Source organism: Pelodiscus sinensis, chromosome 12 (assembly GCF_049634645.1).
Source record: "Pelodiscus sinensis isolate JC-2024 chromosome 12, ASM4963464v1, whole genome shotgun sequence".
NCBI lineage: Eukaryota > Metazoa > Chordata > Testudines > Trionychidae > Pelodiscus > Pelodiscus sinensis.
This window is the reverse complement of record NC_134722.1, coordinates 20,218,135-20,245,893: the sequence shown is the minus strand read 5'-3', so window position 1 is coordinate 20,245,893 and position 27,759 is coordinate 20,218,135. Positions and strand designations below refer to the sequence as shown.

Here is a 27,759-nt window from a genome sequence, read left to right as displayed (position 1 = left end):
AGTTACAGTGGTGCCACTGAAGTGTGGTAAATGTAGATAAGCCCTAAACATAAGTAACTGAATTAAGGATCCAGTCCAAAGCTTACTAAAGCCAGGTCTATACCATAGGGGAAGGTCATCTTAAGGTATGCAATTCCAGTTACATAAATAATGTAGCTGGAGTCAACACACTTTAAGCTAAACTTTGGTGCCATTCCCACAGTGGGATGTCACTGGGAGAAATGCTCCTGTTGACTTCCCTTACTCCTCACAATTGCAAGGAGTACCATGGTCGACAGGGACACCGTCAGCATTCGATTTAGCAGGTCTTTATTAGACCTGCTAACTCAAATGCTGGAAGACTGACTGCTGCAGGGTAGATCTTCCAACAAATATAGATGTGGCTTGAAGTTAATGTGAATCCTTCTATTGAAATTAATGGGAATACTTTCACATACCTTAAGTAGATCAGCATTCAGAGTCATTATTTCTTTATCCATTTTCTTCCTTAAACATTGAACCATTGCAGAACTGGTTATCTCACAACCAGATAAATTAGCAATTGTCTGCAATTATTAAAAAAAAAGAATCAATGAGAATGGTGTGATAAAGACAAAGCATCAATAATACCTTCTCTAATACGATGGACTTTAAGAAGTGCCCACCTTAGACAAGTTACCATTGTGCAGAAGCAATTAGATGCTTCCCATGTCAACTCTCCATTTCTCACATCATTTGCCCTAGTGCAAGTGGTGGGTGTGTATATACAGATATACCCATATAATGATGGATGGAGATATGAACAGGAGTCTCCAGGCCCCATTCTTGAAAACTACTTTCTGATTTGTCTGCAATTTTATAAGCAAAACAGGCTATTTTTAAAAGCTTCCTTAATCTGAAATAGATACGTGCTTTGATAGTTCTCAGTTGTAATTCTGGTATAAATTCTGACTACTTTGATTACAGATATTTTTCTGTTCCCATTGTAATAACAAAGTGCCCCCCTCCCTATTTTTTAAACATTAGAAAAATTAAGTTCTAACTCCTATTTTTCCTCCTGGATTCAGAAAGTACCAACACAGGATGCAGACCTGCTGTGGACTTCTCCCAGCTCCCAGTTAAATACATGAACTTATTCAGTTTGGCAGATTATTGCAGCTCAATTCAGACAAACCTAAAACTCAACACCCCATCTTTCTTTAGTCAGAAACTAACAGAGTTGCAGCTCAGGCATTAGACTCTTGTAACATAACATTCAAAGTCCTCGTAGAGTTGCTGAAATTCTACAGAAAAAGAGGGAAATTAGAATCTGATATTTCACTCTAAAATTTTTGTTAAAGTGAAAAAAACCCTCCAAATAAATAAACAACCAACCAAACAAATAAATAAAATTTTTGAGAGATCAACTTCTCCACCAGGGAAGAACAGTAGGGTGCAAACATTTGGATGTTAGTTTAAAACTCAATTTTTACAATATTTCAGGCATTGGAAGATTAGTATTTTAGAGAAATATGGCTAAGGTAATACTGAAAACTTACATTAGCAACTACTTGAAGATGGGAAATAAAAGAGCCAGGAACTTGAGCAACTCCACTTTCTGATATGGCTTTATGGAACAAACCTTTTGACAATGGAGATAAAATCTACAAACAAAAGTAAGAATATAATTTACATATTCAAGTACAGGTTTGATATAATTCATGACTGACTTTACTTCAGAAACTAGATTTAAAGGTGAGGCTTGAGACTCAATCTTAAAACTCTTAATCCTGAAATTTGAGTAATCTTAATACAAAGGTACTTATTGGAAACTTACATGTGCTCCAACACTGATTCCTCCTGCCGACGCTCCAAATATAGTAACAGACTTTGGATTTCCTCCAAAAAATGCAATATTTTCCTGAACCCACTGAAGAGCTGCCACTTGATCCAATAAGACCCAGTTTCCACGAGCGTGTTCATCACCAGTACTGAAATCAAAAAAAGAGTTTATAGAGTATACCAGGATATTTATTCTTTACAGTTGGGCATACAATACTGGCTCTACTGAATTAAAACCATGCTGGTATTTTATTCTTACACTACCTTACTGAAAGTTTATTTCTGAGTCTCAACCTATGGCTTTCACTAAGTGCTACAGGTCTCTGCTGACCATGCTTAACTTTCAAAGGAATAATTTTCCACTATCCACATGAACTTCAGACAACATAATATTACAAAGTATTTAGTAACAAGCACATATCAAGTTCTAGTCTAGGGCTAGTCTAACTATATTAACTTTCTGTATTTTATATTTGTCGATTGACTACACATTTTTAACTGATGTCAGGGTCCCCAGAGCAGAACTGGATAGGTGCTTTTTGTCATTAAAATGCTGCAGTTGTGCAGTAAGAAGGGAGGAAGAGGATATATATTTATTCTTCAAAGACCTCGGCTTTGGGCCTGAAGAAATTCATGCTCACTCATAATGAGCATACTTCCTATCTTGGAGAGAGGGAGAGAGTGTGTATTGTTAACACCCTGTTTGAGCAGACCCATAGTAACAAAATATGTCTTACCTAAAGAATCCAGAGATACCTAACCTATACTGGATAGCTACCACCACCACATTTTCATACGTGGCTAATGCTGACCCATCATATATCGAAGCCCCACCTATGCATAAAGTTCCTCCATGGATCCAAACCATAACCTGAAAAAAGTAAGCTCAGTTAGAACTACTTGTAACAATGAACTTGCTAATTTAGTAATAAATCAAAGGGTTGCAGGTTACAATTTTTATAAACAGGATTATTATTTTTAAAGCAACAATTCAATTTTAGATAGTACTAAAGAAAAAAAGAAAACATGTTGTTTATGTACAACACTTAATCTGTCAGAAGTGACAAGTGACCCATGCTCAGGATTAATACATTTTTATTTACTTTTGTTGCCAAGATCACGATAATGTATTTTAAAGTACCCTTTTTACCCAGTATCATTCATTCATTTATACTTGTGTACTTTGACATTTCAAAGGGTGTCAGAGCCTGATTTAACTAATCAAGTTATCTTATTAACATGATATATAGCATTTTCTGTTGTTCAACTGTTTGCTGTGGCTTTTGACTTTGTATTTCTAGCAAAGGTGCACCTCTCCGTGATTCAGCATAACGATGATTATTTTTTATTATTTTACAGTACCCAAAGGAATGATGGGCACCTTGCAATATAGGTAAGAAGTCACGATCCTTACTCTGAAAAGTTTACAAGCTAATTTAAAATCTGACAATGATGAAAAAGGATAGAAGAAAAGTAGTGGGAAGCTGAAAGAGGAAGCACAGGTTAACATTAATAACCAAGTTATTAGAATAACCAGAAAGGCTAGTGAACATCACAATAGAGTAAAAGATTATTAATTTAAATGAAATATATAGATGCCTTAGCAAGCTAATTACTTGTATATGTCATGGAAGAAGTAGACCACAGGGAAGGATATGAAAGGAAAGGGTCCTACAGATGAACTCACAAAGGGCATTCCAAGCACAAGGAGCAATATGGAAGAAAGTGTGGAGAAGGTTGTGAGAAAAGCAGACAGATACAGTAACAAAGGCTGACATAATTTGTGGTGCAGAGAAAGCATGTAAGAGGATGTGTCATAACATGAGACAAGGTAAGACAAATAGGGAGGGGAAGAATTACAAAGGCCCTTAAAGGTGATGGCTAGCATACTGATCTTGATGCAATGAAATGGAGAAAGATTCAAAGAAGGGCTGTTGTGGTCATAATGAGAGAAAAAGGAGATAATCAAAATGAGACAAAGAACCAGGTACATTTTGTGTGGACTGAAGAGGAAGCAAGGTGGATGCGAGGGAGGCCAGAGAGGAGGAGGTTGCAGCATTCAACACAGGAGATAAGAGGGTTCTGGATAAATCATAGCTGTGTGGACAGGGAAACAGATTCAATCTGACAGATTTAATGCTGGAGTCAAATGTGACCACGGACAGGAAATTACAGCTAGTATTCTGGTAGATGGGGTCAGGTCTGGTATGCAGGAAAGAAGCATGGGAAAATCAGGACCTTATGTAGAGTAAGGCTGCCATTGGCAGATTCTATCCATTGGAAGGTGGATATGCTGTGCATATATCTCCCAAATCTGAACGCTCATTATCCATAAAAAGAAGCTCTATGAGGTGAGCCAAAAAGGAGTTTCCTTTTGGTTAGCTCAACATGAGCTCTACACAGCCTCACTCAGCTGTAAATTGTTCTTAGGAGTTCTTTTGCTGGCAGGAAAAATGGGCATTATATAAAAAACATTTATCACCAAATACTCTTTATGTTACCAAACGTTAGAGGGCCTCCGTTCAATACTTTAACACTATAGAGGACCAAGGTGAAATGGACACTACTTCCAACATTGCTGGTTAGCTATATCACACTAAAACAATCTAATAAAGCAGGGGGTTCTCAACCTGGGGTATGCATACTCCCAGGGGGTATGAGAAGCTTGTCAAGGGGGTTCGGGCAATATTTGATAAATAACTAGATTGTCCTAATTGAAATATTCCAAAAGTAGGAATGTTAGTGAAAAAAGTTGTGGATTCTAGAGCTTAGAATTTATTTCCTTTCATATTGAATAGGGGGTACAGGAAGGTTTACTAAAAGCCAAAGGCTACGCGGACTAAAAAAGGTTGGGAACCGCTGTAATAAAGCACAAAGATGAAGCTACAGATATAGCTAGTAAGTAGCTTTGCTCATGTAACCCACACACCAAATGCGTGTGGTTCATTGTCTCATGTAGTGGTACTTAGACCACTTATAGCGAGAGATAAGTATGAGTGAGCTCTATAGCCTAAGCTGAGAGCCAACTGACTTTATAACTCAAGCTGTAGAGGCTCCTACACTAAGCTTCAGAGATCTTATGTTCAAATCTACCTAGTGGTGGTTACACTTACAGGTAACTTAGCATTTTGGTTTGAATCAGCAGGAGTGTACACATTCAGGTATAAACAATCTTCAGAGACTGTTAAGGGAGGACATTCAGCTTTTAACATTGCTGTCCATGTCTTTATCCACTCCATGTCTTGCAGGCACCTTAATGATATAATGAAAATGTTAATGTTCAGTAAAATGATAGTAATACATGATCATAATGTTAATTACATCTTATACTAAATTTCTAATAACAGCATTTCTAACGCTGAACATATTTTCAGAGTGATCCAAAAATATCTAGTTCACAACACCACATTATCTTAAAAGAATGTATCAGGGCTGTTCCCCACGCTGGCACTCAAAAGGCAGAAAGTGGGGGTCCGCAAAGACTTTAAATATACCATGCATCTACAAGCTCTGGTTACAAAAACTTTCCCAGAGTCATGAATTCACTGACTTTTGTGGGGGTGCTGCCACCATCAAGTGATTTTATCCCTAGAACCGGGGGTGAACACTTGAATTCTCCCCCAGGGGTACCCCAAGCTCTGTTACCACAAGAGAGCTTGAAAAAAGAAAAGAGAAAAACAAGCTGCAGTCTCTGGTAACTGACCTCTTAGTCTGAGGCATGCAGACATACAGGGAGACAGACAGACCTCCTGTATTTTCCAGGACACAAGAATCATATCATCACCTTAAAAAAGTGTTTTTTATTACAAAACAAAAGATATATTTGATAAAGCATACTTGGTTGCTAGATGTTACAGAGCAACCAAGGAAAACATATTAAAACACAGAAAATATCTGGGACAATTCTTAGATGGTAAATGGGGAAGGGAGGCATAGAGTCACACAGAGCAGTTCAAACCAAACCACAAAATAAAGAAAAATACCCTGATCACAACTAGATTAACTTTCCCGCTTTATTTACTCACAATCTTCTCTTTGTTCAGTTTACTTCCATGCCCTGGATTCCTTGGAGGCATGGTAGTCCAGTCTGGGTTTAAATCATTCTATGTCTTTCAACTCCTGGTTTAACTTTCCCACAAAAAGAAAGCAGGCAAGGTATCTAGATCCAATTCAAATTTCAGCACTCTATCTCGATTGGTTCTTCTGGCCCCCTGCCAATCCTCCTGCTAGCTACCTGAGTTTAACCCCTTAATCACCGGGTAATGGCCAGCACTCCTCCTATCCATTACAGAAGGAAACTAGCTTTAACCAAAAATTGCAAATACTGATCTAAGTTACAACAAAAACCCCATGTCGCCTGTATCCTCCCAGCATTATGTAGATTTGCCTCTTATTGGAATACACATCCCTTTTGGCTTTGCGCAAATCATAACCAAAGTGTATATCCAAAGGAGTTCTTAAAGATTCAGGTTGTCTTATCAAAGTCCAACTCAATGGATCTTTGGGGAATAATTTTGCTTGGAAATGTGTGAAACAATAATGAAGCTATCAATTTATTTTCACAAATACTGCCAAAAGCATTATTTTGAAATATTCACTCTGCTCCCATACAAAGGGCTGCATGGTCCCTTACAGCTCCCTCCAGCCAATATGCTGGAGATGTTGGGAAATCGAGCATAAACCCCTAATGAGAATGGCTTCCTTGATCTCAGCTAAGTCTACACAGGAGAATAAAGTGGGAGATATCACTGAATAACAGTGAGAATTATTTTAATGGCCATGAAAATAGAAATTACTCTTAAAATCAATAACATATTTTCTCCAAAGCTTTTGGCCCGTTAAAGTGATCTAGCAGTGTATGTATTCTAGATTTATTTACTGAGGGCAACATTAACTAGGTGGCAGAGTATCTAATATTTAAATGTAAACGTTTATTCTTGTTTTCTAAAATAAAACAATAATTTTCACAGCTAACACATGGAATTCTAACTGAACATTCCAGGTTGAATCTCTCAAGTTCAGAACTCTCTGGTCCAGAAACCTCCATTGTCCAGAATATTTCTAGTTAGCTGGATGTCCAATTTCATGGGTGTGGCCAAGTTTTCCATGGTCCCATAAAGTTTGTTTACAGTCACCAGTCCTAGCTCTCCATGTTCTATGCTGATATTTAGCTCTAATTTACTCCTAAGTGTTGGTAATGCTGCTAGACAATCTTGACCTCCCCTCGTCTGGAAAATTCTCTCGTTCAGAACTGGTCAAGGGTGCCAGATTAGAGAGGTTCAACCTGTGGTTGTCTGATGTTATCGAGCTATTTTGGTAAAGGACAAGAACACCTTTCAATTCACAAGAGAAATGACTGGAAGATTTTAAGAATTTCACACATTCCTTATGGGACTTATTACTATGCAAACACATTCCACAAAGCCAAACTCCTTTACATAAAGTTACACAATCTCAGTAATGGGATAAAAGGCATACGTGACTCAATTCAAAATCATTTACTAAACTGGGTCAATAAGCAAAGCCTAAAACAATCAGATCTTACATTGGTGGGTAGGAAGTTGCAGCTCTTAGACCTTTCCACGGGTCTACTGGTTGTGGGGGTGAAAACCTCAGGGATCCAAGAGGTGGTTTTGCAAAAGAAATTCCAAGAAAAACATTCACGAGCCTATCTGTTCCTTTCACGCTACTCCGCTTTCCTTGGAGACGTCCATATTTGGTAGCTACTTCTGGTTGCACACCTTTATGTCCTGTACAATATATTGATAAAATATCAGCAAATTCTCAATGAGGCAAATTTCCTGAGACATCACATGCTTCCACTTTTTTCCAGGAATAACTTCCTTAAAGTGAAATTCTTGTAAGTATTGTAAAAATTTATATTTGTAAAAAATAACAAGAAACTCTGTCTATTTACATTATCTAAGAGAATGTTCTGAGCGGACTTAGTCATACTCTGTAAGTACCTACAAGGGAAGATTTGAGATAGTAGATCATTCTTTAAGCTAAATGGAAAAGGTATGACAAGATCCAATAACTAAAAGCTGAATCTAGATAAATCCAGGCTAAAAATAAGTTGTAATTTTTCATCAATAATAGTAATTTATCATTGGAACAATTTAAGTCATATGGTGGACTCTCCATTATTTTATGTCTTTAAATCAATATGGAATGTCTTTAAAAATATATGTTCAAGCAGCTCAACCCCAAGATAAGAGCTTGATGCAAATTACTGAGTGAAATTTTATGGTCTGTTTAATGCAAGAGGTCAGACGAGCTGATCCTTCTGGCTTTACAATATATAAATCTTTCTTAGTCCTTTCATGCGTTTGCTAGTGTACATCAAAGTGGAGTGGAAAGAATTATTTTTTCCCTTACAATATTTCACCTCAAGATTTTTCTGACATTTCCCACGCAGAAGCAGAAATATGCTGATAGTGAGATTTTCGGTGTAATTAGGAACATACTGCAAGTTTTTCAAAACTTACAAAAATTATGGGTTAACTGATACTATATTGTTGAAACGTGGTTAATCACCACTTTGATTACTCCCCTGCAACCATTCCACTATTTTGTCTCTTGTCTGAGGCACCCTGAAGTGCTCATGTTCTATGCTATTTGGGTGCTGCTGGGAAACAAATAATTATCTTAATAAGGGGTTTATTCCCTTCAATTGACTTAATGTGACTAAAATGACAAATTATTTCTTCTATTGTGTTCCTTCAGCAGGCCAACTATGGTCCTGATCCAGCAAGGTGTTGAGCATCCCCTCTTCCAGGAGGTGCTAGAAACTTTGTAGGATAAGGATATGTAAGACCAGATTCAGGAATCATACAGCAGACAGTTATATGCTAATACAGAACACTCTCAGGCATGAGGGTTAGCCCAAGCTAGATATTTTACTGATAACTGAAAAGCTGCTTTGCAGTTGAAAAGGGAAATAATGTCACTACTAGATCTTTAAGAACACCTTCAAATATATTATTTAATACTTCCCTTATAGCCATTGTTAATGACAGCTTTTGGTTTGAAGAATTTCTTTCTTTCATCCTGTTTAATCTAGGGATGTGAAAGTATAACCATGTACACGCTTAACAGATGAGCCTGGGCACATTGGTTAACCCTCACGGTTACATGCACAGCTGTTGCCTTGATTCAGCGGCAGCAGCAGGAGGAAGGGGAGCAGGTGGGAGTCAGTGCTCACGAGGAGCTAGCTTAAAATCCAGCTTCTCACGAGCACCTGCGCCCTGCATGTAAACATGCAACCAATGAAAATTTCAGCAGTTACACATTTACAAAAATAAACACATTTTAACACCCCCAATTTAAACTTTCCTTGCTTCCTATGCACTTCATAGAGAAGACGTAGTCAGACTCTGGAGGTGCTTCTGGGCTCAAGTACACACACACACACACACACACACACACAAAATAGTAGGTGCACACACACACACACACACACACACACACACACAAAATAGTAGGTGCTCAGCATCCAGGAGCAGAGCTGGAATGCAGAATGAATTCTGAGTTCTGTGCTGCTAACAAACTTCTGCTCTTGTTTGTTTATGAACAGAGGCAGGCTGATTAAATTAATTTAAAGATTGTTAGATGCTCCTGAAAGTATTCCCAGACTCTCTAGTTAAAGGAAGGAAACAAAGGGTAGCCATATATGGCCCATTTTCATAATGGAGAGACGTACTAGTGATGCCCTTGAAGGGTTTGTACTGGAACCAGTGATAGTCAACATATTCATAATTGAGTTGCAACAAGGGGTACACACTGAGGTGGCCAAATAATCAAAATTTTACATCCCAGGTTCTACTCAGTGGGGCCGACAGCCACTGTGGGTCCCAGGGCAAGGTATACGAGGGCACGGTGGAAAAGGTGAGGCTGAAGGCAGTCAACCCTTAGCACCACTCAGACCATGGCATGCCCTGCTCCCTCCCCCAAGTCATGCAGAGCAGCACTCCAGCAACAATTCAAAGGGGAGCAGTGTTCGCCCACTTGCTCTAGCAGTGTTGGCAGACAGGAGCTCTGGGCCCTTTTAAATCTCTACACATGGGGGCAACTGCTCTTTTTGTTCCCTGTTGGCAAACAGGGTTCTACTTGTGACATACTCCAGGATGACTGTATAGCAAGTATAAAAAACAGTGACACTTTTTTGGGGGGGAGAGGGGCTGCATATATAAGACAAATCCTCTAATATGGCATGTGTGGTCAACCTACGAAAAACAGATTGGAAGGGTTAAAAACACCTTAAGGTCCCCATGCTTAAATCCCTTCTTGACTTTTCCCATCAGTAAAGGAGTTTTTATTTACCCTCAGCTGCAATCACAATGAAGCATTCAGCACAAATCAGAAACTGGAATAGCCAAATTCTTACAGCAGACTGTATTTTCATGTCTGCAATTGCTTCTCTTCTTTTAATTGCCAAATGCAGGTACAAAGGTCACACTGTCAGAAGATTAACTAAAGGGCTTGTTACTAAACTCTAGAGCCAAATAAGCATTGGGTAAAAGGCACTAGAGATATGGGTTATAAGGAAATTAATTTGCACCCAACCCCTAAGCCAATTTTTTAAAAAAAAGCCATTTCTGGAAAGGTTGTTGAAACATAGCTACCAAGACCAATCCTGATGATCTACAACGAAACATACTGCAAACAAGTTCTACAATTCATCATTCTTTCTGGGACTACTGGTATGTCTGGCACTTTGAACACAAAGCGCTCAGTGCCCCAGCCCCAGGGAGTTTATAATCTTTACATCTACCTGTTGGGATTGCTCAAACAAACCACTGCCATGTCACTGAGCTGAGTTACTTAGTGCTTTGAACAAAAAACAGGCCTAGGTAGCACTTTAAAGACTAACAAGATGGTTTACTAGTCCTGTTTTTTTGTTTCAGCTAGACTAGACTAACAGGGCTACATCTCTATTACTATTCTTAGTGCTTTGATGCATTCAGAGGGAAGTGCCCTTCCTCCATCCACAGCGCCTGGGAGCAGCTCCTGTGGTAATGATGTGGCAGTGACTCGTTTTCGCTCGGCTACTGTTGGGGTGCACTTGATGGGCTCAAGCTCATCTGAAGAAGTGGGCTCTGGGCCCACGAAAGCTCAAGGCACTAAATAGCCTTGCAACAAACCCCGTTGCCAGCTTTGTCCACATATTCACTCTGCTGATACCACTATTGGACCAAACCAAGTGAGTTATAAGATCAAAAATACATATTCCTGCGCATCCAGAAACATAATTTATGCTATCATGTGCCGAAAGTGTCCGTCTGCTTTGTACATTGGACAAACGTCTCAGACACTTCGCTAAAGGATCAATGCTCACAAAACAGATATTAGACAGGATCACAAAGAAAAAAGTTTCTTGCCATTTCAACCAGAAAGGACACGGTCTCAACGATTTAATTACCTGCATCCTGCTCCAGAAGCCTTTTAAATCTGCACTTGAAAGGGAATCCTCTGAACTGTCATTCATGCTAAAATTCGACACTCTACGCGTCGGTGGGTCTCAACAAAGACGCTAACTATCTTACCCATTACAAAGACAGCTTCCCCAGTTATCACCTCTAATACCATTAGCTCACAGACATTTACCATCCCCCCCATCCCCCTTCTGTTCTGAAATGTGATTTGTCCTTTTCATATGTGTTCACTTTTTTTTAATTGTATCCTTTGGTCTATATGGTTGTGACAATTTTCTTCCACTATTTGATCCGAGGAAGTGGGTCTGGCCCACGAAAGCTCATCATCTAATAAACCATCTTGTTAGTCTTTAAAGTGCTGCATTGTCCTGTATTTTGCCTCAGCTACCCCAGACTAACACGGCTGCATTTCTATCACTATTCTAAACAGCCTCGTGTTAGCCTCTGACACTCCGCAGGACCGCGCCTCGGGCTCTTGCTCCACCCCCCTCCCCAGGCGCCCCGCCACGCAGCACTTAGCAGCTGCTTTGCTGCCCATTCCTGGGCGGGACGCTGCGAGGGGGGGGGGGGGGCTCAAGGCGAGTCCTCGCAGGTGCCCGTAGCAACCGCCGTGCTGGAAACCCGCCCCTCAGTGTTTGGGGCTCCACAATCCCGGCTTACTCAGGCCCCGCCCCAGACTCCGCCCCCCAGCGGGACTCCCCTTCCCCCTCCCCTGTCTCCGGATAGAGGCCGCTAGAGGAGACGTTCTGCCCCCCCCCACCGCCCGGAAGTGTGCGCCCTGCCTATTCCTGCCCCTCCCATCACCGGAAGTACGTCTGCGCGCGCGAGGAATCCCCACTCCGCCCGTCTCGCTGTGCACCAGAGAACATCTTTCCCCTTCTTTAGCGCCGGAAGTGGACGCGTGTTCCGGGTAATCCCTCCCTCCCTTCCGCCCGACCCGCCGCTTGGAAGCGAGCGCGGCTTTACCCCTCCCGTGGGCGCCGCTGCTCGCGGCCGGGGGCGATGGTGGGGCCGGGTCCCGGCGGGGGGAGCTCCCTGGAGAACGCGAACCCGCTGATTTATCGACGCTCGGGGGAGCGGCCCGTCACGGCGCGGGAGGAAGACGATGAGCTGCCCGACTCCATCGACGACCGGGAGATCTTCGATATCCTGCGCGGGGGGAGGCCGGGGCAGGCCCCGGAGTGGGGCGGGGGCCAGGCCACAGCTCATCACGCTCCATCATTTTGCTTCCTGCGCCCCTGGGCTGGGGCAGCCCCTGCAGCTTCCTTCCCTTCTGGGGGAGAACGTGGCCTTTCTTCTCTCTCGGGTTCTGGGTGCCTGGTAACAGCTGCTGTGCGGCCCCTGGCGAGCGCCTGCGGACAGCCCCGCACTTAGCAGCGCTGGGCTCCGCTCCTGACAGGGCCGCTGCCTGCCTGCCTGGTTCTTTAAACCGCCCTGATGCGGTGATGCGACTCTCAGACCAGCGCCCTTCTCTCTCACCCCCTCCGCCGGGGGAACGATTGTGCGGGCAGGGCAGTGGTTTGGTAGGGGTGGGGGGGTTTCTTTGCGCATGTACGTGAGCAGGTTTGTCATTTAGGGCATGGCAAAGCTCCAGGCCCTTTTGTGGCACCGTGTAAGGGCTCTGAAGCCTAAACAACGAGATGAGTCTTCTGGAACACAAAAAAATTTAAACAATGAATCCCAAAAGTTGTTATAGGTTTCCAGAAGGATTTAGGTCTCCTCGTGCTTGCCTCGTGGATAACAAAGGGATAGCAGTGGTTAGAAAAGAGAAATCTAATGTGTTGTGGAGAAGGGGGTGAAATCATCATCCATTCCCATGTCCCTTTACGTTGGTACTGTTTGTTTACTGCTTTGTTTTCCTTTACGTTATACATCTTATTCGTTCAATTAATGATCCAGAACATCCCCTTACTTTGGAAGAGCTGAATGTTGTTGAACAAGTTAGAGTTAAAGTAAGTTACTTTAGTAACAACTATCCGAGGGGTAACCGTGTTAGTCTGACTCTGCAAAAGCGGCAGGGAGTCCTGTGGCACCTTATAGTCTAACAGAAGTGTTGGAGCATAAGCTTACGTGGGCAAAGTCCCCTGATTGTGAAGTGGGTCTTTGCCCATGAAAGCTTATGCTCCAACACTTCTGTTACTCTATTAGGTGCCACAGGACTCCTCGCTGCTTTTAGTAACAACATTATACAAGAGAGGAATTAATAATTGACATCCTAACCACATTATGTCTCTGCACTGTATGCTTAGACACAAAGGCTGCATCTAGACTGGCATGATTTTGCGGAAATACTTAACGGAAAAGTTTTTCTATTATAAGTATTTCTACAAAAGAGCGTCTAGATTGGCAAGTGCCTTTACGCAAAAGCATCTGTGCCCAGTGTAGATGCGGTTTTGCGCAAGAAAGCTCCGGCGGCCATTTTCGCCATTAGGGCTTTCTTACGCAAAAAATTCCTGTCCCTGTCTACACTGGCCCTCTTGCGCAAGAACACTGACAATCTTACATTAGATCGTCAGTGTTCTTGCGCAAATTCTCGCGGCCAGTTTAGACAGTCTAGACGCACCCAAAATGTATAACTGTCTCAGCAAACATACATAGGAAAAGCAATATAGAGACATTTTAAAACTGGAGTAAAAAATTCCAATAAAGGTCTAATTCCTGTGATGGTAGGGTGACTCAAACAGAAAAGGAAAAGTTGGGGCTTTAATTTTCAACAAATAAAATCGCATCAATCTTTTATGTAATACAAATATTATTTATACAAACTAAAAGTTATTACATTGCCATGGAACATCTATAGGATTATTTCCTGCTTATACTTTGGCAGTTTTGTATATTGGGGCAGATTCTGCCCTCAGTTTTGATTATCTTACCCCTGATTGTGGCCAGATTGCAAAGGTTTTACAGAACAGTGTCTGGTCTATTGTCTACTTAATTTTTCATACATTTTTGGTAAGAAAGGAGAATACTTAGAGTTGTCATTAATACAATAGTTAAAACACTACATTTGAGAATAGTGGTATGGTAGATAAAATAACAAGCAGGGAAGTAGGAGGGGCTAAGGATTATTACGTTGAAATGCAAATAAAATTACTAGTATTGACTTGTGAGTTATGGAAAATGTTTGTTTTTCAAACAGGTGAATGATGCTGAAAGCACAGTAATGGTGGAGTTTACTCCCACAATTCCTCACTGCAGCATGGCAACATTAATTGGTCTGTCAATAAAAGTAAAGTTAATCAGATCACTACCTGAAAGGTTTAAGGTGAGTAATAAAATCAGCCCAAATGGAGAAGAGCGAAAGTGTTTTAGAGAAAAATCTTTAGTGAAAGATAACTAGGGCTTTTCTTTGCCTCTCCTGCTCTGAGCAAAGTATATGCTTAGTGGGGAAAAAATCGAAACAAATGTATAATTAGTAATCACTGCAGGCTCAAGGCAAACAGTCAATTGGATTTGTAAGTGAAAAAATAACACCACTTCAAAATTAACTGAGGCTCCGTGGAAGATTCTCATTTTTACATATGGGGAACCTGACACTACAGAAAAAAGTTAAATGCCGTGCTCCAGTCCACATGGGAAGTCAGTGACAAAGAATTAGAATTCAAGGGTTTCTGACTAATGATTCTGGGTTCAGACCACTTCATTAGGCATCTGTCCCAAAGCAAACTGATTCTGATAATTTCAAACCAAAACAACAAGCAAAGTGACTGGCCCAAGAAAAAATTCCTTTCTGTATAAATATTTTCATGTTTTAATAAGGAAATTGTTCAAAATTCCAGAGTTGATTAATCAAAATGTTAAATCTCCTTCAAGGGATAGTGTAAACATGTTATTTTAAAAATAGATTCACATTGGAAAAAAATCCCTAGGCTGATAGAACATCCTTCAAACAGTATGCCCAGAATTTTAATAAATGCATTAAAAAATCTTAAAGATTTGTATCTGTTTTCCTGTTAATTAGCTATAATCTTTTCAGGAAGGGAGGAACTTACTAAGAGAGTGGGAGGGAGCTCTGAAATTGACAAAGTGCAGTCAAGTGCACAAATTAAACAGCTTTTTTTTTTTTACTCAACTTTGTTTTTTAACAAGGTGTTGCTTGTAATTATGGGAGGTCCTGACATTTCAGGTATGAGTTTGAAGATGATAAAGACTTGAAATTTATTTTTTGTAAGCGAATGTTACATTTTGCTTTCTGAGCAGCTGATTAAGTGTTCCTTACATCTTTTTATAGCTTTTGTCCAACAAATGTATAAAGATTTCAAGAGTGAAGTCAAAATGAACACTGACTTATTATAGTTTAATCAGTTTTATAAATATAGGATGAACCTCCTAAATCTGGAGCTCTCTGGTCCGGCAACATCTGTGGTCCGGCAGATACTGTGGGACCAGAGAGCCCTGGTACCCGGGAGTGCAGGCTGGTTGGGACTCCAGCAGCAGGGAACCTCACCATTGGGACCGGTGAGCCCCCAGTAGGTGGGGCAACAGTGGGACCAGTGAGCACTATCCCCAAGAAACCCTGGTTGGGAGCAGCAGCAGCAGGGCAGCTGCCAAGCCCCATCCCAGTGTGGCAACAGCAGGACAGCCACAGAACCCCATCCCCGGCCAGTACCTGCCGGGCACAGCAGCAGTAGGGTCACCAGCAGTTGGTGATCGCTGTCCCCAGAAGCGACGAGGAGTCCTGTGGCACCTTATAGACTAACTGAAGTGTAGGAGCATAAGCTTTCGTGGGCAAAGACCCACTTCGTCAGATGCTGTCCCCAGGAAGCCCCAACTGTGCAGAACAGAAGTGGGGCCATGGCAGCTGGGGAGCTCCGTCCCTGGAAAGTTCCAGCTGGTTGATGGCAGCCAGCTGGTTGATGGCAGCCAGCTGGAGCCAAGGCCAAGCCCTGGAGCAGCAAGTCTGGAGCCCAGTAGCAGTCGGGCTGGAGCAGTGCCAGCCAAAGGGAGGAGCAGTGTCCTGGGAGGCTAGTGGCTGGGGACCTCTCTGATCCAGCAAATTCCCTCATTTGGGAAAGATCAGGCTCCCAGGGTGCCAGACCAGGGAGGTCCAACCTGTAACTTGATTACAAATAAGGATTTTATTTTTTAGGTGGATGTTCACATAACACCAGGAACCCATGCCTCTGAGCATGCAGGTGAGCTTTTCTTAAGGCCAAGAGGTGTGATGAGGTGCTAATAATATTAAATAATTATAATCTAATAAATGTTGGCATTGAAAGGTAGAATAGATGTCATCAAATGCACTGATCTGTAAGTGTAGCATAGGAAGGGAATTGAAAGTTGGAGGATGCTGTACATTCTTAGTTTCCCCCCCTTCATAGCAAACAGCTAAACTTAGGAAAATCTATCACCAAATCCAACAATGGATAAGCATGGTAGTTGAATAAGTGCTAAAATACAGAGCAGTAAGATAGTAAGTTTGGGTCCTGATCCCACAACTTGTTCCTGGCTCATGGGGCCCCTGCTTTCACACAGGCGCCAATAAAATATTAGGGACTTTGCATCACCATTCCTAATAATCTTTTCCATCCATGTGCAGAATAATTGTATATGTACCAAGGCATGTGCGAATGTGCACCACTAATAGAAACAAAACCTAGTTCTGAATTCTGTGCTTATCAGCTGGGTGGCATTTAAATTAGGGATGATAAGGACTAGTCGATTTCCTCCCCCCCTTGCTGCTTCTATCAGAGGCAGCAAAGGGAGAGGGAAGGCGGGTACTTCAGAGTGTCAGCGCCACACAGTTGAGCCTGGGATCAGCTGCGCAGCACTGCTGCTTTGAAATGCCAAGGTGGCATTCAAAGGGTTAGCACCACACAGCTGATCGCTGGCTCACCTGTGCAATGCTGTGTCTTTGAAACGCCGCCTTGGCGTTTGAAAGGGACAGCACCCCAAGATCAGCTGTGCGGCTGCCCCTTTAAAATGCTGAGGCGGCGTTTAAAGGGACAGCGCTGCACAACTGATCCCTGATCCAGCTGTGCTGTCCCTTTGGAATGCTGCCTCGGCATTTGAAAGGGATAGCGCCGCAGGATCAGCTGTGTGGTTGCCCCTTTGAAGTGCTTAGGTGGCATTCAAAGGGGCAGGGCTGCACAGCTGAGCCTAGGATCAGCCTGGGACTCCTCAGCTGACCCTGGGTTCTGGGAAAATGCCACATGGAACCCACAGTCAGCTGGGGACTCCAGGGTCCACGTGGCATTTCAAATTGGCAGCGCATCATGGAGCCCGGGGTCACTGGGGGACTGAGTCCCTTGCTGACCCCAGGCTCCATGCTGCGCTTCCGCTTTGAAATGCACAAGAGCCCCCGGTGGGGACTGTTCTACATTTCAAAGCTGACACACCCCAGTGCAGCCCAGCATCAGCGGGACTTGCCTGTGGCCCCGGGCTACGTGCGGAGTTCCGCATTCCTCCTTTGAAGTGTACAAGAGCCCCAGCGGTGGCTCTTGTGCATTTCAGGGGAGGAATGCGGAAGTGCCTATCAACTAGTCCAGTAGTCGATGGAATTTCCCATCGACTGCTTGCCTAGTAAAATAACTGATAGTTAACATCCCTAATTTGAATTTGACTGGCCACACAAGCACACAGCTTACAGGGAACACTTCTACCTGCCATTGGGTACAGCCATCTGTAACAATTTGCAGTACTGTGCTTTAAGTAATTACTTTACTTAGTACAGCACAATTCTGCAGCACCCTTGGTAACTACAGAATTAAGAAAAACATGGGGCTCTGTCTGCCATAAAAATAACCAACTTGTATGTAAAATGTTATGCATCACTAAAGAAATGTGTACTGACTAATCTATTATGGGATTCTTTTTACACAGTTAATAAACAACTTGCTGACAAAGAAAGAGTAGCAGCTGCTTTGGAGAATTCACATTTGCTGGAAGTGGTGAACCAGTGTTTGTCTGCACGATCATAGTTGCCTGATGAAGAAAAGATTTTCTGATGTGTTAAGCTAATTTTGTACATAAATAGTGTTTCTAGTATTTAGTTGTATATGTTTCTGTGGGCAAATAAAGCTACTAAAATTTAGATTTTTAAAAAATGACTGCTCTACTATTACAAGAGTTAATGTGCAAATTAATTTACAGGTAATGATTTATTTAAGATACTAATAAATGACAATTTTATTTTGTCAGCAGGGAATTTAACATGTATAATTTTTAATTCAGCACCTGCAAAAGAGTACTCCTTAGAAGAAACTCCTGTCTTAAAATAAAGATTTGATTTGAACTGACTTTGCCAGTCATCACCATCCTAAACAAAATACTATAAATGGTCTTATTGTTTATATATGCACATTAGGCAAGGAATATGTTAATCTTTAAATTAAGATCAGTTAATACACATGCTCTCCAGGAGAATAAGGGGTTTTTGCGCAAAAAGGAAACATCCACACTACTTGTTTTTGCACAAAAACGGCTTGAATAGATTAGCATTTTGTCATGTTTCATTTGCATAATCGATGCTTCATTTGCATGTTCTCTGCCAGCAAAAGCCAGTAGTGTAGACATAGCCTCAGGTTGACATAGCCTCATTGATGTTGCGTCTGCGTTCTCCCAGCGCTAAAGTGATTAGGGCTATGTCTACACTCGCGGCTTCTTGCGCGAGTAATATACAAATGAGGCTAAGCGTGGAATATTGCCGACCCTCATTTGCATACCTAATGAGCCACCATTTTTTTCAGAAGAGGCTTTTGCGCAAAAAGGAGCATCTACACTGCCCCTTCTTGAGCAAGAAAAACCCTCTCGCGCAATGCTGTTACACCTATTACTTTTCAGGAAGAATGCATTGCGCAAGAGGGTTTTTCTTGTGCAAGAAAGGGCAGTGTAGACGCTCCTTCTTGCGCATGAGCCTCTTCTGAAAAAAATGGTGGCTCATTAGGTATGCAAATGAGGCTCTGTGATAGTCCACGCTTAGCCTCATTTGCATATTACTCGTGCAAGAAGCCGCGAGTAGACATAGCCCTAATCACTTCAGCGCTGGGAGAATGCAGACGCAACATCAAGGAAACCAACCCCCAGATGGGATCAGAACCCCAAATAAGTCCATCTTTCACTGTGTGTTTCACATGTTGAAAGCTCATTCAGCCCCCTTTAACAATGAAAGGAGAATGTGCACAGATTGCCCAGCCCTGAGTCCCCTCCCACACTCCAAACCCCATGGCACAAACCCGATCTCCTCCTGTATCTCAAATTCCTCATTCCTGGTCCCACATCAGGGCATGCACCATCAGCTCTAGTGTGGGGCAGGAATGAGACCTTACCCACTCCCACACTCCAATTTGGAGCCCCTTCCCTCACCTTGAACCCCTCATTTCTTGCCGTGCCTCAGAACATGCACCCCCAGCCACTGTCCTCATAACCTCCTGTACAAGCTGCTACCCCAGTTGGTGAAAGTAAGCATGGGGAATATGTGTGAAGGAGAGACCGGGGTAGAGTGAGGGGGGCAGTGGGGGTAGGGAATTGGAGATGAGGTAAAACAGGAGCAGGAGTGGGGAAAAGGTGTTTGGTTTTGTGCAATTAGAAAGTTGGCAACCCTACATAGTAATGTGAACTAAACCATCATACAGTAAAACTCCATGGCTACGTCTACACTGGCCCCTTTTCCGGAAGGGGCATGTAAATTTCACCAGTCGTCGTAGGGAAATCCGCGGGGGATTTAAATATCCCCCGCGGCATTTAAATAAAAATGTCCGCCGCTTTTTTCCGGCTTTTAAAAAAGCCGGAAAAGAGCGTCTAGACTGGCCCCGATCCTCCGGAAAAAGTGCCCTTTTCCGGAGGCTCTTATTCCTACTTCAAAGTAGGAATAAGAGCCTCCGGAAAAGGGCACTTTTTCCGGAGGATCGGGGCCAGTCTAGACGCTCTTTTCCGGCTTTTTTAAAAGCCGGAAAAAAGCGGCGGACATTTTTATTTAAATGCCGCGGGGGATATTTAAATCCCCCGCGGATTTCCCTACGACGACTGGTGAAATTTACATGCCCCTTCCGGAAAAGGGGCCAGTGTAGACGTAGCCCATTAGTCCGGCATCCAATGCTCCGGGACTCCTGATGGTCCGGCACTATCAGGAACCCGGAAGTGCTGGGGCAGCCGGACAGGCTTCCCTCATTCAGCTGCTGCTGAAACTGACCAGCAGCTGAATCGGGGAAGCCGGGAGCAGAGCAGCTGGGGTGCTGCCGGGTTGGTCTCGTAGCGCTGCCCCTCGGGGCTGCGGGACCAACCCGGCAGCACCCCAGCTGCTCTGCCCCAGGGGTCCCCGATTCAGCTGCTGCTGAAACAGATCAGCGGCTGATTCCAGGAAGTTTACTGTATTATGTAAAGATCCTGAAACTGTAGTAAACTACTGGCATTTGAAAGGAGTCAGTCATCTCTTTAAAAAGGGTGTCAGACACTTATGCCAGGTTTTTTTTTTTTTTTTTTTTTTTTTTTTTTTTTTTGAGAAGCAGACAAACTAGTCACTGTTTTTGTGGACAAATGAAATAATTGATAGATTGTTTATCAAAGGAAAGCTAAAAGGCTGAAAGGAGTGTGGAAACAAGCTACAAATCTGCCAAAATAGATTTCCCTCAGTGACTGGTTTTCTATACAAACTGCAAAATGAATACTGTTCAATGAAAGCGTTTACACCACTGTATTATGCATTCATTAGCATTCAGTGAGCATCCCCTTCTAGCAAACTGGAACGTGCGCATGCTCATTTGCATTTTATTTTTTACCATTAAAGTGTAGCTAGCAGAGCTCTCACAGGCCCCCATTCTCCACCTACCAGTTGGGAAGAGGAGCTTGGGCCTGGGGCTCAGGGCTTCAGCAGGGGGGCTGAAGTCCCAAACCCTGCCAGGTACCAGCTGTGGGGCTGAAACCCCGAGACCCAACTCCTGGCAGGTACGCCTCAGCTCTCACACTTCTGAAGATTATTCTATGTGGCTCAGAGGGCCAGTAAGTTTGGCTACCCTGGTCTAAAGTATTGCACTAGCAGGAAGAACAACTTGAGTTCTGTCCCCAGCTCTGTCTCCAAATGGGAGAGGTCTGGAAATTACGTTTAAGGACTTCATTGCTGGTCTTTGCTGCAGACTATGTGGTGGTAGCTGGTCCTTTTATTTGGGGGGGTGGGGTTGTTGGCACCTATAAGGTGATATATGGCACAAGCAGCAGCTCTAGAGATGTACTGTGCCTCCCCTACCAAGTCACTTAGTCAGCAGTATGTGGGTAAAGTGCTTGTTTTTGTGTTAGTGAAATATAGGGGGAGCTTTCAGGAAGGGGAACATGTTGGAGCAGTGATGGACAGAGTTAGTCACCTGAGTGGCCCTCCTCCATCTCAGTGGTCCACAAGATTGTCATAACCAACACAGACTCCCAGGATAGGGTGGTTTTGCTAACTGCACTTTTGTTCCTAAAATATGCACCTCAATTCATGTGCCCTTGCTTTATGTGTGTGTCACTTTTGTAATAACGGTAGGGAAAAAACTAAAAAAGTAATAGCAAAATGTTTTTTAAGTACATCAGAAGCAGGAAGCCTGCTAAACAGCCAGTAGGGCTCTTTGACAATCAAAATGCTAAAGGAGCACTCTAAGATGATAAAGTCATTGTGGAGAAGTTAAATTAATTCTTTGCCTCAGTCTTCATGACTGAGGATATTGGGGAGATTCCCAAACCTGAGACATTCTTTTTAGGTGACAAATCTGAGGAATCGTCTCAGATTGAGGTGTCCTTAGAGGAGGTTTTGGAACAAATTGATAAACTTAACAGCAACAAGTCACCGGGACCAGATGGCATTCACAGAAGAATTCTGAAAGAACTCAAAAGTGAAATTGCGGAACTATTAATTGTGGTTTGTAACCTATCCTTTACATCAGCTTCCATACCTAATGACTGGAAGATAGCTAACGTGACACCAATATTTAAAAAGGGTCTTAGAGGTGATCCTGCAATTATAGAATGATAAGTCTAATGTCAATACTGGGAAAATTAGTTAAAGCTATAGGAAAGAATAAAATTGTCAGTCACATACATAAACATAATTTGTTGGGTGAAGTCAACATGGTTTCTGTAAAGGGAAATTATGCCTTATTAATCTTCAAGAGTTCTTTGAGGGAGTCAACCAACATGCGGACAACGGCGATCCAATGGATATAGTATACTTAGATTTCCAAAAAGCCTTCGACAAGGTCCCTCACCAAAGGCTCTTAAGTAAAGTAAGTTGTCCTGGGATAGGAGGAAGGTCCTTTCATGGACTGATAACTGGTTAAAAGACAGGAAACAAAGGGTAGGAATAAATGGTCAGTTCTCCGAGTGGAGAGAGGTAACTAGGTGGGTTCCCCAAGAGTCCGTCCTCAGACCCATCCTATTCAACTTATTTATAAATGATCTAGACTGAGAAAGGGGTAAACAGACAGGTGGCAAAATTTACAGATGATACCAAACTGCTCAAGATAGTTAAGACCAAAGCAGACTGCGAAGAGCTTCAAAAAGATCTCACCAAACTAAGTGATTAGGCAACAAAATGGCAAATGAAATTTAATGTTGATAAATGTAAAGTAATAATGCACATTGGAAAAAATAATCCCAACTATGCATACAATATGATGGGGACAAATTTAACTCCAACTATTCAAGAGAGAGATTGTGGTGTTTTAGATGCTGCTTGTAATTATTAGAACTGGGAGCACTGGCTGTTGGGAGTCTAGAAGTACAGGAAACAGGAAGGAGGGGGAGGAGATTAGCCAGGGCTGAGTGAGAGCTACAAAGGGGTGCAGCAGCTTTGTAAAGAGGTTTACTTTTGGTAAATAAAGTTCTATTGAAATTTGTTAGTACCTTGCTTGCATGATACAACAGAGATCTTGGAGTCATTGTGGATAGTTCTCTCTGAAAATATCCACTCAGTGTGCAGTGGCAGTCAAAAAAGCAAATAGAATGTTAGGAATAATTTAAAAAGTTTAGAGAATTAGAGAATATCTTATTGCCTCTATATAAAACCATGGTACAATAACATTTTGAATACTACATACAGATGTGGTCGCCTCATCTCAAAAATGATACATTGGCATTGGAAAAGGTTCAGAAAAGGGCAATAAAAATTATTAGGGGTTTGGAACAGGTCCATAAGAAAAATTATAAAGACTTGGACTTTTCAGCTTAGAAAAGAGGAAACGAAGGGGGGATATGATAGAGCTCTATAAAATCATGACTGGCATGACTGGCATGAAAAAAGCGAATAAGGAAAAGTTATTTACTTATTCCCACAATATAAAAACAAGGGGTCACCAAATGGAATTAATAGGCAGATTTAAAACAAACAAAGGGACATTTTTCTTCAATCAGTACATAGTCAACTTGTGGAACTCCTTGCCAGAGGATGTGGTGAGGACTAGGACTTTAACAGGGTTCAAAAAATGCTAAATAGATTCACTCAATACATAGTCAATTTGTGGAACTCCTTGCCAGAGAATGTTGTGAAGAATAGGACTTTAATAGCGTTCAAAAAAGAGTTAGCTAGATTCATGGAGGTTAGGTCCCTCGATGACTATTAGCCAGGATGGGTAGGAATGGTATCTTTAGCCTCTGTTTGTCTGGAAATGGATGACAGGAGAGGGGTCACGTGATGATTAACTGTTGTGTTCAGGTTTAAAACAGACAAAAGGAAGTTTTTCTTTAATCAGAACATAGTCAACCTGTGGAACTCCTTGCCAAAGGATGTGGTGAGGACTAGGACTTTAACAGGGTTCAAAAAGTGCTAGATAGATTCCTGGAGGTTCGGTCCATCAATGGCTATTAGCCAGGTTAAGTAGGAATGGTGTCCCTAGCCTCTGTTTGTCTGAAGTTGGATGAGAGAAGAGGGTTCATGTGATGATTACCTGTTGTGTTCCCTCCCTCTGGGGCATCTGGTATTGGCCACTGTCAGCAGACAGGATATTGGGCTAGATGGAGCTCTGGTCTGACCCAGTATGGCCATTCTCATTTTCTTATGATGCAGACGAAAAGCAGAATCTGGCAATTTTGTGCTTTGGGCAATGATAAACAAAATGTTTCATGGGCCACGCACAGTGCTGTCAAGTTGCTCACCACTGTGTGTGGCCCACCATCAGTGAAACACAGCTGGGCACCAGCCTTTGGAGTGTCATGGAGAGAAAACTCTGTATTGCTTTGCCTCTGGTATATTTCTTTGACTAATGTGCATGTTGTATTAGTGATGACAAACATGAGCATGAATTCACGGTAAGGTCATACCACTATCCAGAGTTACCTTGTCATCATTTTTGTTTACAGTTGAACTCAGTCTGACTTTAGGGCATTATTCAGAGTGCTTTATCTAGGACCACAGACAGCACCCTTACTACAGGCTGCCTCACTTGGGGCTGATCTATATTAGGAGCTTAGTCATATATTCAGCATTAGGTTAAATTTGTAATGAGTGTTTACACAATGCTGAGTCCCTCCTCTCATCCTAATGTATTTTTATCATCGACTCCTGTACTCCACCTGAACCAGTGAAGCCTGAGTCAACATTCATGCCTCAAATTAAGGGCAGTGTAAACACTCTGTACTGTCATTCAGAGTTACTGACCTCCAGGTGTTGACTCAGAATGCTCCATTGTGAACACTCTGGTGAACACTTTGAACTCCAATGGTCTTGAGCCAGGTGACCGGGAAAAGCCCTGGGGAACTTTTGAATAGTAGTTCCCTGTTGGAGCAGAGCGGAAAGCTCTCCAGTACAGCTGAGTATGCATGACCAGAGGCACGAAAATCACTCCAGCAGGAATCCTTCATTAAGGTGCTGTAACTGATTGGTGTGTATATGTGCACACGCGTAGGGGGAAGAGAGTGCCTGTGCAGGCAGAGCTTTGCACCAGCCAAAGAAATGCTGATATCTATGCCAAAATCACACAGGACATGGTGGGTAAGGGCTACACCAGGGACAAGGCACTGCCATGTGAAAATAAAGGAGTTTAGACAAGTGTACACAGGACAAGGCTAGTGAACAACCTCTCTGGTTCTGAGCCACAGACATGGAAGGGTGACAACAGGCACCCATAACCACTGCAATACTGTTTTCATCCCATGAGGCACTGGGACCCTAGCTCAGAATTCCAATCTGCTGCAGGGACTGTGGGATAGCTACCCACAATGCATCACTCCTTGAGTGAAGGCAACCCCGATACTGAGGATGTGCTCAGTCGATTACAGCCACCTAGTGGGGGCATGCAAAATTGCATTTTAAATCAGACACTTAAAATCATATTAAATAAAATTGACCTAATTTTGTAGCATAGACATACCCTTGGATTGATTCTGAATGAGATTATATTAGCATCAGCAGCAAGCATGTGAATTACAAAAAACAAAGATAACCAAAAATTATCAGAAAGCACCAAATCCAGGCACTCCCTGACTTATGAACATTTACACATGCGAACAAAGCTAACCTCAGGTGAGCAGGCAGGAGGTGGTAAACAGCAGGAGCAGCAGGAACTTGTTCTCTCTCAGCATCACCAGTATTTTTCCTGCACACACCAAGCAATGCAGGAATCAGATCATGCTCTAAAAAGCCTACTGCCTGAGATACACAAATGTGATTTGCAGAATGGCCAGACCCATACATCCCTGTATGAACCCACTGGTGAAACCAGCCCATTGTACACACTGAGTCTGGGTCTCCTTGCTAGACACAAGTACTTGAACAGAGCCAAATATTCATGCAAGGCACAGATCTCTACTGCCCCACTCTACTGAGCATTATCAACTGGATCTCAGTCCCGCACTGGACCAATAATTCCAAGCCAAACCTTGCAGGAGTCATAATCAACCACCTTTACATAGGGCATGTTCATTAAGCACACACTCCCTATGCTGCATTCAGAGATGCTGACTGCTATTGAGACACTCCTGCCTGTCTGGCTGCCAGGCCCATCGATGAGAGTGGGGGCCCAGTGATTCAAAAGGACTTGGGGCTCCCAGCCACTACTACTGAAGGCATGGAAACAGCTGGCATCTCAGGCCCTTTAAATTGCCACTGGAATGCCACGCAGCATGCTCTGAGCCGCACTGAGGGCTGGCTACAGGGGGAGCGTATGCTCCGGGTGGTGCTGAGGGCTGGCTGGCTGGCTGGCCTAGCCCCACCCTTTCCGCCTGAGACTCTGCCCCTTCCAGGAGTGCTGCCTCTCTCTCACCTTGCCCAGGGGTCCAGTAAGTTTGTTGGCCCCTCTGCTGGCCTCAGTCACCTCGATCCTCTGCCTATGTCAGGAGACTGACTATGAGCAGCTGCTTGCTGTCCTGAGAAATTCCTACCTGCAAGTGGACCTGAGTAAGCCCTCCCTACCCCATGCTTAGCGTGTCCATGCTGCCCTAGTGCCTAAAATAATGTCCTTAGGGGATCTGATAAGAAGCCAATTTCCAAGTCAAGGATCATGTTCCATGATACCAATGAGGGTGGGGTTGTGGTATCAGCTCTCCTGTCCCTTTCAAATACACTTTGCCGTGTATTTCTCATTGAGCTGTTCCTCATTTCCTTGCCATTCAGGCAGCCTGTCCACTTCCTTCAAACAGTGCATGGTGACAGGAAATGCCATATGACCCCTTTATGGGGCATGCCAAATCCCTGTCCCCAAACTGCAGGACTGCAGATCTTTAGGTAGCAGAAAGTTGGGCTGTCAAAGCGAGAGAGAATATAACCAGACTGGGCAGGGCAGAGGAGATCTGAGCAAGGGACTTGGACTCAAAGATATTGATGCACCTAGCTTGAAAGCCACATGAGTTAGCTGCTTCTATACCTTTGAGGATCTGGGCTCTGATCACTGTGGAGAATTTTCTCCTTCCCTGCTGCTGAAGCTGCACATAATCCCTGCTAGCTCAGGGTAACCCCATCACGCTCAGCACCTTCACATTAGCTTTTGTGAAGGGAATTTCTATTATTCTCATAGATGCTTATTCTTCACAATGTTCCTTGTTTTCATAACCTATTGAGTCAGGTTTCACCTGGGCTGCCATCAAATCGGGCATACACACGAATTAGACTCAAATAGTTTGAAAGGGTTAGAGGGGCACCTGTTTGATTAGAAAGAGCTCTTAAACCCGTGATGTCAGAGAGTGCAATTCTCCAATTTGAGATTATTTGTGCTAATGGAAGTGCTGGCAGCTGTCGTCATCTAAGGATTAAGAAGTTACTCAGCAGCCTCTCCCCCCATTCCTCCCTCCTTGAAGGGCAACAAATAAATGATCCAATCCATCTAAAACTTTCATAGTGGAAGCTGAGATGTTTGCAGCTTTTCAAATGTTTTCCCCGTCGTTTTTAAAAGGCTTGGCTAGGACCATCTACTTAAAATACAGTGTTTGAAAAAAGTGTTTGTATTAGCATTGTAGTCAACATTTTATTTTGGGCAATTGCTTCTGGTATAGTGAAAAAATATCTGCTAAGCAGGGACAGACTTATTCTCTTTTAATTTTAGCTTCTATTTTCATAGCATAATGATTTTTATAACTTATTTTGGATGATGAAAGTAGATCCTGAAAAATACTTCGTCAAGTTACATTT

General features: G+C 42.8%; 2 protein-coding genes across 7 annotated transcripts in view; one reads left to right on the top strand and one right to left on the bottom strand.

Annotated features, from left to right (window-relative positions):
• The window catches only part of CES2 (carboxylesterase 2), a 36,838-nt gene extending 11,129 nt beyond the window's left edge, over positions 1-25,709 (bottom strand). Inside the window, exons 1-7 of one of the 6 annotated variants that reach the window (XM_075940070.1) lie at positions 25,655-25,709; positions 7,346-7,550; positions 4,914-5,052; positions 2,538-2,671; positions 1,796-1,949; positions 1,518-1,622; positions 438-545 (exon numbers count right to left, since the gene is read on the bottom strand). In XM_075940070.1, coding sequence (XP_075796185.1) covers positions 438-545; positions 1,518-1,622; positions 1,796-1,949; positions 2,538-2,671; positions 4,914-5,052; positions 7,346-7,347 — 642 coding nt within the window. In that variant the 5' untranslated portion in view covers positions 7,348-7,550; positions 25,655-25,709. Of the gene's footprint in view, positions 1-437; positions 546-1,517; positions 1,623-1,795; positions 1,950-2,537; positions 2,672-4,913; positions 5,053-7,345; positions 7,551-10,122; positions 11,122-11,221; positions 11,370-25,654 lie in introns of those variants that run through there. The other 5 variants (XM_075940069.1, XM_075940066.1, XM_006130553.4 and 2 more) reach the window with 5 other exon arrangements.
• On the top strand, positions 12,130-18,472 carry CIAO2B (cytosolic iron-sulfur assembly component 2B). Its single transcript, XM_075940072.1, has 5 exons — positions 12,130-12,380; positions 13,109-13,186; positions 14,374-14,499; positions 16,324-16,369; positions 18,057-18,472. The coding sequence occupies exons 1-5, from the start codon at positions 12,237-12,239 to the stop codon at positions 18,152-18,154; spliced, it is 492 nt and encodes a 163-aa protein (XP_075796187.1). The 5' UTR covers positions 12,130-12,236; the 3' UTR covers positions 18,155-18,472.
• Positions 25,710-27,759: the final 2,050 nt, after the last annotated feature.

Excerpts from the sequence above, each read along its gene's own strand:
- CIAO2B (XM_075940072.1), top strand. The coding sequence starts at position 12,237 with ATGGTGGGGCCGGGTCCCGGCGGGGGGAGCTCCCTGGAGAACGCGAAC. Across the intron at positions 12,381-13,108 it reads ACGACCGGGAGATCTTCGAT|CTTATTCGTTCAATTAATGA; the intron begins ATCCTGCGCGGG and ends TACGTTATACAT. Across the intron at positions 16,370-18,056 it reads CCATGCCTCTGAGCATGCAG|TTAATAAACAACTTGCTGAC; the intron begins GTGAGCTTTTCT and ends CTTTTTACACAG.